Source organism: Phaseolus vulgaris, chromosome 2 (genome assembly GCF_051622355.1).
Source record: "Phaseolus vulgaris cultivar YP4 chromosome 2, ASM5162235v1, whole genome shotgun sequence".
NCBI classification, from domain to species: domain Eukaryota; kingdom Viridiplantae; phylum Streptophyta; class Magnoliopsida; order Fabales; family Fabaceae; genus Phaseolus; species Phaseolus vulgaris.
The window spans coordinates 4,948,965-4,968,012 of NC_143499.1; the positions used below are offsets into that span (position 1 = coordinate 4,948,965).

The 19,048-nt window shown below is 32.8% G+C and overlaps 2 protein-coding genes across 2 annotated transcripts; one reads left to right on the forward strand and one right to left on the reverse strand.

The window, feature by feature from the left end:
• Positions 1-1,600: 1,600 nt before the first annotated feature.
• Positions 1,601-4,899, forward strand: MGT4 (magnesium transporter 4). Its single transcript, XM_068611672.2, has 5 exons — positions 1,601-2,237; positions 2,328-2,456; positions 2,522-2,667; positions 2,747-2,936; positions 4,421-4,899. The coding sequence occupies exons 1-5, from the start codon at positions 1,743-1,745 to the stop codon at positions 4,706-4,708; spliced, it is 1,248 nt and encodes a 415-aa protein (XP_068467773.1). The 5' UTR covers positions 1,601-1,742; the 3' UTR covers positions 4,709-4,899.
• Positions 4,900-9,898: 4,999 nt separating this feature from the next.
• LOC137810428 (protein SOB FIVE-LIKE 5) lies at positions 9,899-11,387 on the reverse strand. The gene is made up of 4 exons (XM_068611670.2): positions 10,709-11,387; positions 10,505-10,588; positions 10,357-10,430; positions 9,899-10,251 (listed from the first exon to the last, which is right to left on the reverse strand). The coding sequence occupies exons 1-4, from the start codon at positions 11,075-11,077 to the stop codon at positions 10,218-10,220; spliced, it is 561 nt and encodes a 186-aa protein (XP_068467771.2). The 5' UTR covers positions 11,078-11,387; the 3' UTR covers positions 9,899-10,217.
• Positions 11,388-19,048: the final 7,661 nt, after the last annotated feature.

Sequence of the window (19,048 nt, forward strand, 5' to 3'; positions counted from 1 at the left end):
CAACCATTTCCATATACTGAATATGATTAATTTGGATAAGACATGATAAAGTTAATAAATCCAAGAAATGAAATATTTAATATATAAAACATTTTTCAATTGTATTATTAGATACTATTAGTACGAGTTTGTTGTCAATACTATCTTCAGTCCTGGGTTCTGTGACCCGGACAAAACCACACAACTAATTTTATATCCTCTTAGAAAATAGTTGTCCTACATGCTAATGGAAGGGAATTCAACGTTGCCCAATCTAACATTGATATCTTCTTGGTTGGAGAACTTAATTTTAAACCTATCATGGATTTCCTGTTTCACTTTCCTTGGTTCCTCACACCATTAGTTTTCTATATAGATACCTTTAAAAGAGTTTTGTGCTCTTCTCCATTTGACATATCTGTGAAAAAATGTTGTATTAAATCTCCTTCTGCAATCCAATTAATCCTTGCCTTTTGCTTTGGAAGTGCCTTTTGTTGGAAATTTAATTTATTAAGTTTTGTAAACAGATTAGCCCTGATTTCCTTGTTGTTCTGATCAAGATAATCATCCTCATCTTTTGGATCTAGTTCTCTTATGGAAGTGATTACTCTTTCCTTTATTTTATTAATATCACCAAAGATGTTTTTGTCCCATTCTTTCAGGTTTATTTTCATGCATATTAATTTCTCTTTTAGTTCCCAAATTGGATTCCCATTCTAGGTATATGTAGCCCATTTTTCCTTAATAAAATTTGAAAATTCATTATTGTCTTCCCAAATATCCAGGGTTCTAAAAGTCTACGTCCCCAATCAACTAAATTATTCTTACGAATCAAAAGAGCAATGGTCAGACACCATTCTATCAAGACCATATTATTTGCAATCCCTCCAGATATTTAGCTTGCATACAAGAATCCTATCAATTCTATTTTAACAGAGTCCTCATACCAAGTCTGTTACATATAATACATGCCTTTGCTTTTTGGTCATTCTCTATTTACAATTTTTAATTTTTCTTAAACAATATCACGTCAGATAATAACAATAATATTTTTTATCTTCGAAATAATATTATAATAAATTAAATAATAATAATTATATATTTTATTTTTAAAATAATAATAATAATCATATCTTTTATCTTGAGAAAAATATCGTGACAAACTAAATAATAACAATTATATATTTTATTTTTATAATAATATCAAATAAATTAAATAATAACAATTATTTTTTTTTCTATTATCTCACATCTATTAATATCCTATTAAGATAATATTGATCATTTTACAGATATAATTCGGACAACACAGACAACACAGGATGAAATTTAATATTTAATGGTATATTTATTTAAGATGTTAATTTTTTATTTTACATATATAAATATATACATTTAAAATCATTGAATGATTTATATAAATCACAATAGCAAATCAGGTATAAGTTGGTCTTAAACTTTTGAAAGAAAATTAAATTTGAAAAATACATTATATATTATGAATTATGAATTAGATAAAAAAATAAAGAGTTTAATTTTATTATTTTGATAGGGTAAAGTTTTATAAATAAATGATAGTTTTTGATAAAAAGGAATTGATAGTAACAGTATATGATAAGACATGAAATAGAAAAATCAACAGAACAGAATAGAGGGAAAGATAAGTTGGTTAAAGAAAAAGGTTAAAGGTAAAAGCTAAGAAATTTGGAAAGTAAATTTAAGAGGTTGAATATGCTGAAGGAGAGACTGAGAAGGAGGATGAGATGAGAGGCGGAGAGGAGAGACAGACGGCGACGGGGATTCGGAAGAAGGGAACCGGAGTCCGACAATGGCTGCTGCTCGACATGAAAGGGGAGACGGAGGTGGTGGAGGCCGGGAAGCACGCCATCATGAGGCGCACCGGCCTCCCCGCCCGTGACCTCCGCATATTGGACCCACTCCTCTCCTATCCTTCCACCCTTCTCGGCCGTGAAAGAGCCATCGTCATCAACTTGGAGCACATCAAGGCCATCATCACTGCCCAACAGGTCTTACTCCTCAATTCACGTGACCCTTCAGTCACCCCCTTCGTCCAAGAGCTCCAAGCCAGGATCCTCCGTCACCACCAGGCTTCCTCTTCTTCCAAACACCACGCCCACCACCACCCCGATTCTGATCCCGACCGCGACCACGACCCCGATGCCATCAAGATTCTCCCCTTTGAGTTTGTAGCCCTTGAGGCCTGCTTAGAAGCCGCCTGTAGCGTATTGGAGAACGAGGTGGGTTCTTTTCTCTTCTTTTCATTCATTGCCAACAATTTTCCTCTGCCTTTGCCCTAAATTTCTCTCTCTCTCTCTGCCAATTCACAGGCAAAAACCTTGGAACAGGAGGCTCATCCCGCCTTGGACAAACTCACGTCCAAGATCAGTACTCTCAATTTGGAACGCGTTCGTCAAATCAAGAGTCGATTAGTTGCCATCACTGGACGTGTTCAGAAGGTTGGTTGATGTGATTGATGCATGACATGGTGTTACTGTGGTTTGATTGTTTTATTAATGTTCAGGTAAGGGATGAATTGGAGCACTTGTTGGACGACGATGAAGACATGGCTGAGATGTATCTGACAGAAAAGTTAGCAGAACAGCAGTTGGAACAAAGCTCTTCTGGATCCTCCATGAATGACCAAGACGAGGAGGATATAGGCGACAGGTATTCATATTTTTTTGTTTTTTTACCTCTTTTAACTCTCTTTTATTTCTCTGACTGTGAATTTTGCTACCGTTTTTAGGACCGCACCTGAAATATCCTTTGATGCTGAGGATCCTCGAAATGCTTACAATGTTCTTGGCAGGGACAGCCATGGAACCCGCGGCAGCACCTACAGTGCCGTCACCAAGCAACTTGATGTGGAGGAACTTGAAATGCTTTTGGAAGCTTATTTTGTGCAGATTGATGGCACCTTGAACAAGCTCTCGACGGTATACACGTCCCTTCATCTTATATGTCTCCATCCGTTTATAGCCCTTATTTTATTACTTTTCCATTCCCCTCTAACTGCCTACAAACACCAACGAGTTCCACCACAAATGTACCAGTTACTTTTCTGATTAAAGTGACACCTTATTTGAAGTGTGGTGGAAGAGTTTCATAGGAAACAAGTAATTTAGTGTCAATCATCAATTTTGTCCTTCAAAAACACGGTTCAGTTGGTCTCCATGACTTGAGTTAACATTTACAGAAATCTCACATACATGTTAATTGTCATCTACGGATCTTTCATGACAACATTTTTTGTATGTCAAATTAGTAATCCTTAATTTAATACCGACTAGGACATAAATGAGGACTAAAATGAGAGCAGAGCAGAGAGGAAAGACACAATGGTTAGTTAAAATGGTTGAGATAAAATTTTTGGTTGATTGAATCTTCTATTATTGAAGGTAAAAGAGACTTTTGTTGGTTGTGGAGCCGGGAAATTTTCATCTTGATCTCTCCAAGCCAACTCAGTCTTATCTTTTAATTATCAACTTTCTTTACTCTTCACCATCAATAACATCAAACAACCTGAAATTTACTATATCTAATAGCCTCCAACATCAGGCACTACAAAGATTCAGAAGTAAATTGGCACATATCAAACACAGGAAACTGATCACACTAAAAACCTATCGAGAAACTCATTAACCTATGACCTCCTCCTATCCCCGTGCTTTCTATAAGCAACTTCAACTTACTCTTAAATCAAACCATTAGACCCAAAACAGACACTATTGTGCTTGGACTCATGTCAAACCTCCCCAAAAACCAGTCACTATACCCTTTTTTGCAGGCAAACTAAACCCATTATTAACTGCCATGCCTCTCTGGTATCACACCTGAAACAGAATTGGCATTTGCTACCAAACCACAATTGAATCCACCAATGGCCAAACTCATCAACACTGCTCCCTGATAGCAATCAGTGACAACGTTGCTTGAAACTGGCAACAAACACATCACCCAAAATCAACATTTGCTTCCTGTCCAACCTTGATAGTGAAGACTTTTGGAACTAAAGTTAACATGGGGAGTTGGGGACCAATTTCACTGACAAACTAGTCTTTCAAGGCTGTATTTAACAAGTTCCAGCTTTAAGGAAGCACCTTGACGGGCCCGTATGTTTTAGGGGCTAACATGCTGTTACATACTGGATTAAAGATGCATCTTATTTCAAACCTTCTTAACAAACTGTCCTATTTTTTGAAATGTTGGGGACTAGGCCAATAAGGTTTGTAAGATCGATGAATTGTATGTAAGGGAGATTGTCAAATCACTTAGTTGGTAACTGTAGTTGGTAACTTTAGGTTATGATCTTTGAACATTTCTGATACAATTTGCCATGCTATTATAATTTATCTTTTACCTGAAAAAAGAAGTGAAAGTTGACTTATCTGTTACTGTCTCTTTCTTTGTCTTGATGAAGCTGAGAGAATATGTCGATGATACGGAGGATTACATCAACATCATGCTTGATGACAAACAGAATCATCTTCTCCAAATGGGAGTCATGTTAACGACAGCAACCCTAGTAGTGAGTGCCTTTGTTGTTGTGGCCGGAGTTTTCGGCATGAATATTCACATTGAGCTTTTTGATCCCGACAAAGCTGGAATGCCAGAATTCCTCTGGACTGTTGGTGGTAGCACTGCAGGGACCATATTCTTGTATGTAGTTGCCATTGCCTGGTGTAAGCACAAACGCTTGCTAGAATAACTAACCAGGCCTCTAATAGTCTTTCATAAAGAAATGTAATTTCCAAATCACTTTTCATTCATATGCAATAAGTTTTAATAGCCAGATCATTGCATGTACTCATACGATGTTTCAGCTTCAATGGTGTTAGTCATCTTGTAAATTATTCAGTGGACAGCTTTACAATAACAGTTTTGTTATTAGCAGCAAAATTTCCAAAGTATCAAGATTCTTTTTCTTACATTTATTATTTTTTACATTCTTTATCTTCCATTTTAATATCTATCCCTAGTCTATTTTATATCTTCAATTTGTGAAAAATAACTTTTCTCCTTCAAATGTATAAGTTCTACTGGATCTTGGGTGATAAAGAGAGTTAAAGAGAAATAGAAAAAAATAGTTTAGAATAGAATTTTTCTTTCCAAAAAAGTTACTTTTTTTTGTTATATTCATCTAAAGAAATTTTTAGAATATTCTAATAATAATGCAAAAGAATATTTTCAAAATATTTTACATTCCAAAACAAATATTCTTTCTCAAAGTTTCTAGCATCTCTTAGAATGTGATAATTAAATGTTATTAACTAATTCTTTGGAAAAAGAAGTATTATTTTTGGTAAAATTCACACTCAAAGTATACCAAAATATATGAATATGAGTTTGAGTCTATCGAGAATTTGATTTGATTTTATTAAGATTCTTATTTTGGGGAGTTTTGGAAGTTATAAATGAACATTTGAATTATTTTCTAGGTAGTGTGATTTTCTCTTTCCTATTGCCCCTTGTATCAATTTCTATTTTACCTTATGACTGAATTTTTCATATCCATTTTTCTGTTTTTTCTTGAATAGTTGCTTTAAATCCCTTAAAGAATTTATAGATATTTGCTGTCATAAGAAGTATTTCATTAATCGTAATCCGAGTATATTTAAATGACCAATGGAGTGGTTAAACTTTTCAAGAATAAACAAATAACTTTATAAATATATTATAAGAAGAAGAAAAATGATAGTTGCACAAATAAACAAATCTATGAAGATAATTTATAACAAAGAAAATTATATTTTGCACATTCAAATTCTTGACAAATTCCAATGCAAAATGAGGTGGAGCTATGTGTGATTGGAGTAGGACTAGATCAAAATTTTGTTCATTTTGAAAGAGGCAAATCATATTATTGGTGGCATAATATCTTACATTAATTTGTTAGCAGTGAATAGAAGACAAGGAGAAGAAGCAATTTCCCATTACCCTACCCATATGTTTCACTCAGGCACTACAAGGGAGCACTAGATACATGCTACTAATTATTTTTTTCTTTCTTTTTTTATATTATTTATTAATTGATATTTTAAGGAAGTCTTGTTCTATTTTTCATGTATATTCTTGTTTTTTTTATTTCACTTTCATATATGTTATATCTACCAGGGAAACAATAATGGAAGTTATATTACAAAAATAAAAATATTTTTAATATAAACAAAAAAATATAATAAAGTCTTGAACTTCAACGAAACAGAAAAAAACTTTTACTCCAGAAGAGTATTGTGGAACATTAAACTTACATGTAAATATAAGTAAAGTTCTTTATAGTATCGATAATTTTAAAATTGGAATGGTAGTTGAATTGATAAGGTATTCATTTAAGATTCAATAATTTAATAATCTTAGAGACTTGACTAAACCAGAGTTAAACACGACCATAATTTTTCTAGAGTCAAAGAAAAAGGTTAATGTATCCTCATATTTTTAGGTGTATGGTTGAAAAAAGAGAGATAAAAAGAAAAAAAAAATGGAAGCGTTTTTAAATACCTATTAAGATTTACCATTTTTTTTTCTCTTTTAGTAGCAAATAGGTTTCTGGGGTCCAATACCTTCTTATAAATTATCAAAATATAAATAACTGTTCAAATTTTACAATAGTAGAAGCAAAAGTTATGTGACTGCAGATACGTTTTGTCTTCACTTGCATTGACGTGTGAATGAGTTGAAGTGAAATTATGGTTTTGGTTATAGCAGGAGGCGAACAGTGAACAGTGGATGAATCTGGAATTTGCAATGGTCCCTCATAAGTGAGTTGTAATGTGATTACCTAGAAAGAGTAAGGATGGGAAGGTTGTTCTAGAGAAGAGCACAAGTAATCTCAAATCTAAAATATTCGAAATAATAATAAGTGTGTTCTTAGTTAGTATGTTATTTATTTTTCTCTCTTGGTATCATCTTATTTATATTAAAATCTTCGCCGTAACTTATCTGTATTTGATTTTGTTATTGATATATTCAAGACTAAATATTCGAAATTCCAAAATTTAGGATCTCGAATGTCTTTAAATACAAGAATCGATAGATGACCGTTTATATCCACAATCGGATTCGGTTTATGATACTACAAAGTGAAAGTGATGGTGATTGTTGTTGATGATGTGTGCAAGGCACCTCTTAGTTGAATATCTTTATGTGCAGTGTGTCTCCATGAGGCTTGGAAGGTTTTGAAGGCATAAGGGACATTGAACAAGAAAATGGATGATTGAGTTTGGTAAGGTAACATTAGATGGGATGAGGTTGTTTGTTTTATTTTCCCAAGTGGGCCAACACAGCCTCACAATAGTTACTTCCCAAACAACACCTACCTACTGTTTCATCACACTATAGCTAGTGGTGTTTTTCACAGTTCAAAATCAAGTTTTGCACATGTGCTAACACCACCTAAGCTTTGTTTTTGCCTCTTTGGTAACATCTCTGCACTCCCAGATTTTCTTCGTGCCTTGTTGTGATTGCCATTACGTAGCTTCTGGGAGGAACTGTGCTTCCAAACTTGAATTTCCTTTATCAGGAATCAATTTTTATATCATCAAGTAAACAAATACAAGATCACCCCCACATTGCTGCATCGTGATGTGAACTCCTATGTTGAACTGTAAAATTTTGTTACGAGATTCGAAGTAGTCTTGCTTGTTATACCACGAAACCGGAAGTCCGGATGGCTGGCCACCTAGACGATCTAACGGTCTTTTGGTAAAAATCAGTATCCAGTCATATTGCGAAATAAAGACGTTAATTACAATTAAGAGATAGCAAAACAGGATTAACATCTATTGAACCCGATTTAGCCATAGAACAGACCCACCATAATAGTATAAATAAGAGAAGATCCTCATGGTGAAATATAATGTTATTCTGAATTTTGATTAACTGAATTACTAAAATTGACCTTAGCTGACTTGATTTTCTTGGAGTGATTTTGTAAGTACTTTCTCGGACATCTTAAAATAACGGTCAAAATTAAAATAAAAACTGGAAAAATTTGATTGAGAACATTCAGTCTCGGATAATCGTAAGAACATTGCTTTCAACAAAATTCTTCGTAGGGAATTTAGAAACCCACAACGTAATAAGACTATTAGAGTCATGATTTTGTAGATTTTTTGTTTTTACCACCTTACTCACTCACTCTTATTCATGATTTGGCATGCATTGTATTGTCCTGAGAAATGGGAACATGGTGAAGGAAATAGAAGATGAAGCATGAACCACGTGTTTGAAAGCTATAAAGTCCCCTCCTATCCCTATATCTCTTCTCTGTGTAAAGGGGATAGAGGGAGGGTTTGGTTTGGCGGTGGTTGGAAAGGCACAAAATTTTCCCCCATACTCTTTTGGACTCTTATCCCATTTCATGGAATGCAACTACACAGTGACTATTTCGAAAAATATTACTTTTACAAATGCTGATCCAAAGACATCACTTTACAATTATGATATCTGGTTAATACAATTTCAAAATTGTTTCATTTCATCAAAAAGTTATTTGTCTTTCCAGTTATAATGTGTGTGCATTGTTGTGAACTTATCAGTATTCTTATTTTTCTTTAGCTTAGCTTCATCTTTTATTTTTACCAATTTTTTTATTCTGACATCCAAATTCTCAGCCTCCCTAGATTTTTTTATTCACAACAGAACTGACTGGGAATGAATAAGGTATAAAGAAAAGTTTAAAGGAACACATAATTGTGCATGAGATTAAGTCCTATGACAGTTTCCAAACAGACAGAGTTGAAGGGAGCAAAGGTACATACAAAAACATGATATTTTAAAATGAGGGATCCTTCCAAATGAGATAAAGTTTGCATACTACACAAAATGGGGCATGTTCCTCTGGGTCAGGAAAATCTCAAGCAGGATCTCCTGTGCTTGGAAAAAGATTTAAAGAGATGCATATGAAATATTCCAACACAAAACACCACCATTTTCCCCTTCATCTTTCTACACTCTCCTCATTACATAACTCACTTTATCATCTTTTATCTTTTGGAAACACATCAAGCATTTGCCCTTAATTTTCAGTCCATACATAGGAAAACACTAGAACTTCCACAATAAGTAGAGCCCTGTCTAGACTCTTGCAAACGTGTATGAACAAGGTCTTGTCCTTATGATTAAACCCTTTTCTTTTCAACTTATATTCACAGACATAACGTAAAGATCCATCAAAATTTGCCCTTTCAATAGTGGGCAGCACTACATTTTGTCTCCCTTCACTAACAAAATGGATTTTATAATTAAAAGAGCTGAAAAATACCTGCAATTTGTTTGCTAAATCCATAATTTAGCATTTTGAAATGTGCATGTATGATCTTTTATTACAAATTTTTCTGAGATTCATCTCCAGCAGTATTACTTAGGACTCACTTAAGATGACTATTCTGTGCGTAACATTGATGTAAACTACACACAAAGATTGAGGACCATGTTGTCAAACCCGTGACTTCATTGCACTTATTTTGCATTTCCAAAGCACTGAAAACAGGTGACTCTGCACCCCTGAATTTTGAACATGGCCACGAGTTCCACTCCACTTAAAAATCTAACCAGGCATCTGCAACTATAGTCCTTGTTGTAAAAAAATTTGAATTAATATTTTAGACAAGTGATATATTGACAACTTGTAAACTTGTAGCAGCCTACAATCTTATTTCTCTGTTTAAAATGACAAAAATACACTTTCTTCATATTATCAATCACAGTTGGTATATTGTATATTGGAGCAGGTTTTCAAAATATTATTACTGAATATTTTATACCCGGACGACACAAACAAAAGTTTGTTCATTTTGTTTTTGGAGAATATGCTGTTGAAGAATTGAATATTTGTTTCATTTATTTGATTGACAAAAGTTGCTAGTGCTGCTTTGCTTATATAAATGGAGCATGGGACTTCATCAAAAACAAAAATTGAGCATGCTTACATTACACAGAACCTGCCTAACTTATCTGTCTTGTGTGAACTATTCTTTGACAAGAAAACTAAATTATCAAAGAAAATGAAAAAAAAAACAGGTTTATTTCTAAATTTCCGTTTCAGGTTGTTTATCACTGCATTGACAGCTAAAATATAGGATAAAGGAAAACAAAGGAACAGAATCCCTTTTGTGGTCAGCTTCCTTCTACATCATCAATGATTCTATGCCCTTCATGGATCTTCAGTATCTTTGTTGAATAGCAGAGATAGCTATTAGTAGAAACAGAACTGATCTTTATATCATTCCCATCTCTTTCCCTCCATACCATCTGTTAAGAACACAATGCAGTGGAATGGCCACATGATAAATTAAAATACTTCTGGGGGATACAGTCAAAAAGATTGGCCAGTGTGCAGAACAAGCATTTGCTTACTTGTTGTTTTCAACTCCATTTTCTGATAGGGATGGTTCTAAAAAGCCGAAGTGGTCTTGCAACGAGGATCTCTCCTATAAGAACACGAATATTTTATGAGTTGGGATAAAATGTAACCTTGAAAGAAAGAATCAGGCCAGTGAAGTACCTCAAAATAAGTAGCAGAGAAACCTTGTGAGTAATTTAGCATGCTCTCTGTGGAAGTTTGGTGGTTGGTCACTGTGACATTGTTCTGAAAAATTATCAAGAGCAAAGAAAATATCATCTATATAGTATACAACTACAACTACAACTACAACACATGATTATTTTTAGTACTAGAAAAATGAGATGAATGCAATTAAAGACTCACCATGGAGAAATCAAAGACAAGAGAGCTAGCAGTGTCATCAAGAAAAGAAGGTAGGTGTTGGTATTGCTTAACCTTCTGCCTCTTTCTAGTTCTCTTGCCAAGTTTTGCTGAATTAGATGCAGAGTAAAAACTGGCATCATCCTGTGCTTCTGGCAAGTGTGGAGGCCCAGAAGAAGCATCAGAGACCATGGACAGATCCTCTTCGTCAGCCTCCTCCTTTTTGGCTTTCTTGTCTTTGTAATCTTCACCAATCAACTGAGAACTTGCATGTGAGAAGGTATTGTGGTTCTTCAGCTGGAAAGAGTGGTCCAGGTATAGAGTCCAACCAGACTCACACCCACTGCTGCATTGTGATGCCAATGCATTCATCTTCCTTTCTTTGGGTGCTGCTGCAGGTTCCCAAAGTAATGAAATCCAAGAGGGGTGGGTTGGTTACTCACTACTATGAAGGAGAGTCCAATTTATGATGAAGAGAGAAGTGGTAAAAAGGATAAAAAAAGAGAGAGAGGGTTAAACAAACATTGATGAAACATGGCACTACATGGTGTAGCCTATTATTAACTGCGTGGCAACGTGGCTCTATAGTTTTGGTTTGGGGTCAGCAACAAGTTGGATAAAGTGTTGGAGAAAACCAAGAGAATCGGACTCAAATCCTAGACTAGTTTTGTCCTGATTCTCCTCCCATATGTGCAAAGTGGCAGTTGGGTGGGATGTAGAGGGATACATGTAAAGAGAGAGAGAGAGAGATGAAGCACACACATACACACCCTTCACATGCTAGACAGCGATGCACTGTGTACCCTCTTAACAAAACCAGGTACACGTCCATTTCCCCTTCCACACTGTATGGACACCTATCCCTTCAGCAGTGATGCCTCTTTTCTCTCTCTGCACGCATTATATGTCCCTATTTGGGAGAAGATTACTACAAACATGTAAAGGGTGGTGCTTGTATTTGAGAACAAAATATTAGTTGGAACAGTAATATGTCAGTATCACATCAGTCAATCTCAAATCGGAAAGAATGTGCTAAAGACACAATAAATCATAATAATGACAATTACAATAATACTTAAAGATCATATCTTAAATATGTGAGAGATTTTTTCGACAAATCAACTAAAAGATATATATCCCTATTAATAAGGACCACAACGCAGCTATAATTAAAGTTATCTGATAAGGAACAAGTTATGTTTTTACTATAAGAGTACTTAGTTGAGACATTTAAAGAAAGGAGTTTTGAAGGAAGGAAATAGAAGATTACCGAGCAATTGTACCTGTACAATTACAAGGCCCCCTTTACCTATACAATTACAGAAGTGGTCCAAGCTTAAAAATGGGTTATTTAGTGCCCCATAAGTCTGATTTAGTGTTCAAATGTGGAAAGGAAATGAAGGTGTTGTGGACATAAACAGCACACATAATTTATCATCCTTGTGCCTTTTTTTCCTTTTCTGTGCCCATCATGTGTGACGACTAAAGAATGACTCAACGGAAACATCACCCTCTTTTATAGTTTGTACTGTCATTTCTTTAGATTGCTGCAGACCAAAATGTGCGGGTTGTTTTTTCATGTCACTCTCATTCTCAAATAAGAAGTAATATTTAAATTTGTGTGTGTGTGAAGAGATTCTATGACTATGCATGCAAAGCAAAATTCAGAGAGAAATAAAGATGGGTTTGGCAGAAGTAAGACGATGGAGAGTGTAAAGTATTTGGGGCACAGTGCAGTTGACTGGGATTTTATGAATCCACATGCAATCACATTCACAATCCTTCTCTTCTTTTCAACAATTTACTCTCTGTTACCATTCACACAACCATGTGGGCACGTGTGCATAATATTCATATGCGGGCTTCCACATATTCAAACACATGTCTCCACGTGCACACGCACTTTTATCTATATCCCTCTTCTAAACCTTTTCTTTTTAATTTTAATTTATGAAACTCTTTTTTATTACTCATCACACTCGTTTATAAATTAAAATAAAACTCACTATGTTTATTTATTTTCATCAGAAAGACAATTTGCGTTAGAATATTTATGGAGAAGTGATTTGGCAATAAAGAAATACTGTGTGAAAATAGTTTGGATGAGGCATGATTCTTTGTAATCTTAAAAGGTGTTGTGCACGTGTTGATGGTCAAAGTAGAGTACTCCTAAGAAGTACTCACCCAATTGCTTTAATACTTGTTTAAACCTTTAATCACAAACTAATTACCCTTTTATGCATATCTACTATCTCACAATTATTCCATAATTACCATCTCACTCTTCATAATTTTTAAAATAATCATTCTACTCTTTATATATATTTCAATCATACTTTCAAATTATCTATTTCAAAAACCTTTAGAAAAAACTTTTCAAATTTTAATTTTTAGAACTTTTATGGAACAAACTTTCGAATATATGAAATGTTTTAAAATGAACTTCCTGAAACAAGCTTTTCATAATAAACGTTTTAGAATAAACGTTTTGAAATAAATAGGTGTGTTTTTCAAAATGAGTTTCTGGAATAAAATTTCATAACATACTATATTAGTGTATTAGAGAGCAATGTGCACTCAAAAGTGGAGAAGAAGAAGACATAAGGATAGCAATGACTGTAAGCATGGTGTAGTGTGGAAGAGTATTTTAGTTTTTTTTTCTTATGGTTGTGCATGAAGCAAAAGCCCAACTTGTATTTACTCATATGGGAAATTAAGCCCATTCCTATATCCACCTAGGGCAATTTCTCCTCCACCATATCAATTTCAGCATGCACCCAATCAGCTCTAGAAAATGACAAAAATATCCCTTTTAAATGACGAAAATAATCTTACACAAAAATAGGAAAAATTATTTTTGAAACTTTTATCTGAAATATTTTGGATTTCAATTTTCGGAACATATTTTTGAATTCTGAAATTTTTTATCCAGAATGTATTTTTAGTTTTTTTTTCATAATTTTTTTTTCAGCATGTATTTTTTTATTTCTCAATTATAATTATTATTTTGGATTTTTTAATTTGGAATAAGGGTAGTTTTGGAAATCTAAAAAATTGATATGGTGGAGGTTAATATTGATATGGTGCAGGAGGGTAGTTTTGGAAATTTAAAAAATTGATATGGTGGAGGTTAAAATTGATATGGTGCAGGAAGAATTTGCCTCCACCTAACCCAACAATGGACAATTATACACACACTGTTTCTTCTGCCACCTCCATATATTTTCATATTTCCAAAAATGTTCCTTTGTAATATTCTGAATCACATAATTCATAAGTCATCTTTTAAATTCGTAATTAGCTTTGGGATTACATAATCCGAAAGTCTTTTTTGAGATATATAATTAGTTTCTAGATTACATAATCCATAAGTCTTTTTTTTAACTTATGGATTATGTAATCCTAAAGCCTTTTTTCAAATGCGTGTCCAAATTACATAATCCAGAAACTATTATCAAATCCAGACTTCCAAATTATATAATCTAAAATACCATTTTGGATTATCTAATCCGAAATATGAAAATGACATAATAATAAGGATAAAAATGTATTTTATGTTTTATATGCATGCTACAAGAATATATGGAAGTGCAGGAGTAATACAATTCTACAATCCAAATTTCATTTAAAAAGTTGAATCCAAAATACTAAAAACACACTTTGAAAAATAAAATTCAGAACACGTCTGAAAAGACTGAAATTTAAATCCAAAAAGGTATATTCTAAAAAAAGTAATTTCAGAAGTAACTTTTTATCTGCAACCTTATTTCATTTAAGGTCATTATTGCTTTTTCGCAAGAGCATTTTCATCATTTTATTGAAAAATCGGATGGAGATGTAAATGCATATTGTGGAGGGAGAATTTGCTAACTTTTGTTTTCCTTGCTTAATTGTGTTTCAATTTGTTTGTTCTGTTTGTTTTTTTCTTTGTGACGATAATGAGGTATACACCTTGTTGGATATCAAATTGAAAATTAACTCTATTTGGCACTTATGATAATTACTTACACACAAAATGCAAATATAAGAATTATGTGATAGTCTTGGTTGACCAACATCACGCTACAGGTTGAGTGTTCATTCGTATTTTGATTACTTTGACATAATTAGAGTTTTAAAATGTTAATTTGATATATTAATTAACGAGTATTTACTGAAGCAGTAAAATTGTGAAGTTTGAGACCTGAATGCTAAATTGAAACAAGAATAGATGAGAGAAGAGCAGTGTTATTTTGATAAGTATCCAATAATGGAAGTTTGAAGATTCACAGCGAAATGTGGAGTTGATGCACATGGCCAAGCTAACAATGTCACTGTGACAGCCTATAAAAACACACCATTCCACTTATCATATCAATTCATTCAATCATTCTTCTCCTTTCCTTGCATCACTTTGCCAATTTCTTTCCATTTCTTTTAATCCCACTCTCTTCGAAATCATGCTCTCATGTCTTTGCATTAGACTTTAATATCCCATAGTCAATTTAATTTGATGGTGTAAATATATTAAAGACTCTCAATAAATAACAACAATGTCAATTATGAAAATTTTCTGTGAACCATAATCGTGTCTCACCAAATTTGGGTAATATTTCTTAAAAATTAACTAACACTGATTTAGTGGAAGATATTGATTTATTAAAGAAATTTTTCAAATATACCAACATATCAATACACGAATATACCTCTCTATAAATCAAAGATTAGGCTAGAAATCGATTAACACTAATATTTGATAGATTCAGTCAATTACAACAAAGATTCGTGACTAAATACTATAAATAAAACCTCTACAAAGACAAAGTACGTTTTAATCAATTTTCACTATACACCCTTAACACGAAGTACTTACTTAATCGTTAGAGTACATTTTTTAGATTAACCCTAACTGTGCACCAAAAATTAAAGTGAAGACTTAAAATGAAAAAAGAGAAAACAATCGATATATCAGTAGTTATATATACCCTCTTGTTAGTGTAAAATTGTTTTATTGTCTTTTAATTAAAAAATATATATTATTATTATAGGTACGAGCTTTGGTATAATTATTTCAAAACTTAATTGTTGTTATTTGGAGTTACATTATGTTTTAGTATAACTTTATAATCATTTAAAATTACAATATAAAAATTATACACAAAACATGCATATAAATGAATTATGATTTTTATTTAATAAAATGAATGTCAAAATTAATTTATTGAATGAAAAATATATAACCGTCTTATTAATATTAAAATAGAAGTATATCATTTGAGCAAATTACGTAGCTATAAGAATCAATTTGTGGTAATGATATTGTAGTGTAGAGAGTGATAAAAAAAATAATATGATTGTTTGTTGTAAAGGTATTTGACAGAATGCAGAATAAAGTGTGAGAAAATAAGAAATTAATTTATTGTTTGTGAGGAGATATACCCCAATTCTTCTTCTTCTCTCTCATTCATTCATTCACTTCTTCATTCAATCATCTCATTCCCAATGAGTTATTACAATCAGCACCAGCAACCACCGGTCGGAGTTCCACCGCCGCAAGGTTCCTCTTTCCTTCTAATTCCTTCCTTTTATTCATTTTCACTTTCTTTCACATTCTCATTCTAATTCACATCCTTAGGTTATCCGCCGGAGGGCTACGGAAAGGAAGGATATCCACCGCCCGGATACCCGCCGCCGGGATACCCGCCTCCCGGATATCCACCACAGCAAGGCTATCCTCCACCGCCCTACCCCGCCCAAGGCTATCCTCCGCCCTACGCTCCTCAATACGCTCCGCCCCCGCCTCAGCAGCAACAAAATTCACAGAGCTCTGGTTGCTTGGAAGGCTGGTGCGTTTCTCTATCTTTCTCTCTCTAATTTCGATCGCTGACTCAGATCCGATCCGGATTTTTCCGATTTGACTCGATGTCAGCGTAACGTTACACATTATTGGCTATTATGCGCACCATTCGTAACTGTTTTACATTCTTTTCTTGGAGACTCGGTTATGCTGTGTTTGCTCCTACCGGATTTGTTATTTGTGGACCCAATTTTTAAATAAAATACTATATTTTAACGTTATATTAGAAACTCTTAAATGGTATCTCCTATTAGACACACACTTACACTCATACTACTTACTATGCATATAAGTTAAGTGTGATATTAAAAAATTATTTGTTATTTCTGAAAATTATAACGTAATATTATATATTATATAAATTTGTGTGTTCGTATTTAATATTTTAGAAATTATATATATTTTCATATTTGTATGTGTGTAAATGTTTATAGTAAGTAGGTTATATTACATAACATCTAAATAACTAATTTTTAATTATGGCTTTTGAATTTTACATGTTTGATTAGTGTTGTTCTTTTAACATGGCACTGCATTGCATTGATGTATGATGATGTTGATTTTTTTTGGAATTTTTGAATTGTACAGTTTGGCTGCTTTATGTTGCTGCTGCCTATTGGATGCTTGTTTCTGAGATGACATTTGGTTTGCACAAACTGGATTCCAGAGCATTCAACTCAATTAAATTTGTGTCTTTTTTTCTTTTTTCTTTGCTTTACGTTACCCTTTATTTACTCTTTATTTTTGTTAAATAATATGAACTATTTCTTGCTTCCAAAGGTCAAATTGCTTCATTCACATGCTTTGTCTTGCTAAGAATTTTATATTTTCCCGTTTCTTTCATCTCCTTCGCCCCTTCATCCATCATGAAAACATAAACAACAACAGATTAAAAAATGAAAGCACTAAAATGACTCCACTTGCAAATTTTGTCTGTAATAGAATCTGCGTTTACTTTGCCTTTGCATGGGGCCGGGGAGAATCATGCTTGCTTGTCGCAACTCAATTTGAACATACTTGATGGGCATGATTGTTAGAGCTATACACAGTTCTCATAGGTTAGCTCTTGTATGAACAGAAAAATTGCTTGTTCTATCTTTTTTTTTAAGTACCAGGCATGATACTCATCAAACATTTTATTTTTCACTTATGAAGTTTGTACACTTGGACAACCATACTCATACTCTTACGACATTTAGTGGAAGTGTCCAATTCAAAAAATAATTGTTGAATTTTTTACTATTTTAACACGATCTAAAACAAATCATTTTGAACTTTCATTTTTCTGTTAAAAAAAATTAAAATATACTTGTATACTTAAATCTTTATTTTTAATTTATATAATTCATAATTATATAATATATACATTCGTCTTCCCGTATCCTATACTTTAGAGATTATACGTGTATCTGTGTTCCTGTGTCTCCATACCCTACATTTTAGAGATTATATGTATTTTCGTGTCGTATTAGGTAGTGTTGCTTTTGCAAACATCATGTCATTCCAATCATTAAATGGGTCATTAATTGATCCGATGCTAATTGAGGAATGCATATGTTTGAAATATCAGGTTAATTTAAGCAGACCAATAAACCTGTCTTTATCTTCTTAATCTCAGTATCCTTACAAAAACAATGTTAAGTTGCGTCACGAAAAATAAAACAATAAAAAAATAAAAAAATTATGCAATTGACCCCAACCTTTGCTGATACTTAAAGATAAATTGACGAATAGAAGAGTACAGAACACATATCTTGCAAAAATAAAATCAATTTCATCATTCAAAATTTAATTACTCGAGGAATTGAAACACCATTTTCTCTAACAAATTATTAACAAAAAATTTAAATAAAATAATGTCGACTAATATTAAATCTTATATTTTCATTATATGTCTTATATACACATGCAACTCAAATAACAAAGCCTTAGTAAACACGACAAATAAAAAAATAATTTTAATTTTACGACAACAAGAATAATAAATATTAATATTATTATGAATGATCAAAATTTAAACTCAGAAATTATGCATTTTTTACTTTAACTAACTTTTAGTGTCGATCATAGTTTTCATAACACTGCACAGTGAATAACACTATTCAACAACTCTTTATAATAATATTATAATATTTTAAATTAAAAATTAAAAATTAAAATGGAAAATGGAAATAGTTAAAATATTAATTTATTTATTTATTAGGAATGTCTGTTTTTACTGTGGACAGTGTTCTATAAAATGGTTGGACTGAAATTGTATTGGGTTTGTCAAAGGGTTCAAATGCAATTAAGGAATAAAGGCATAAAGGTGTGTGAATGAAGTGATGTAATTAGTCTGTTTATTTTTAAGGACATTTTTTAGATTTTTTTATTTATGTTCTATTTTTTTTACAAGTGTATCCTTATTATTATTTACTAATTAACATATAAACGATTAATATGCATTTGTTGTTGAATAAAAATGAAAAAAAAAACACAACAGAGAAATTCAAAACCATTTCATAAAA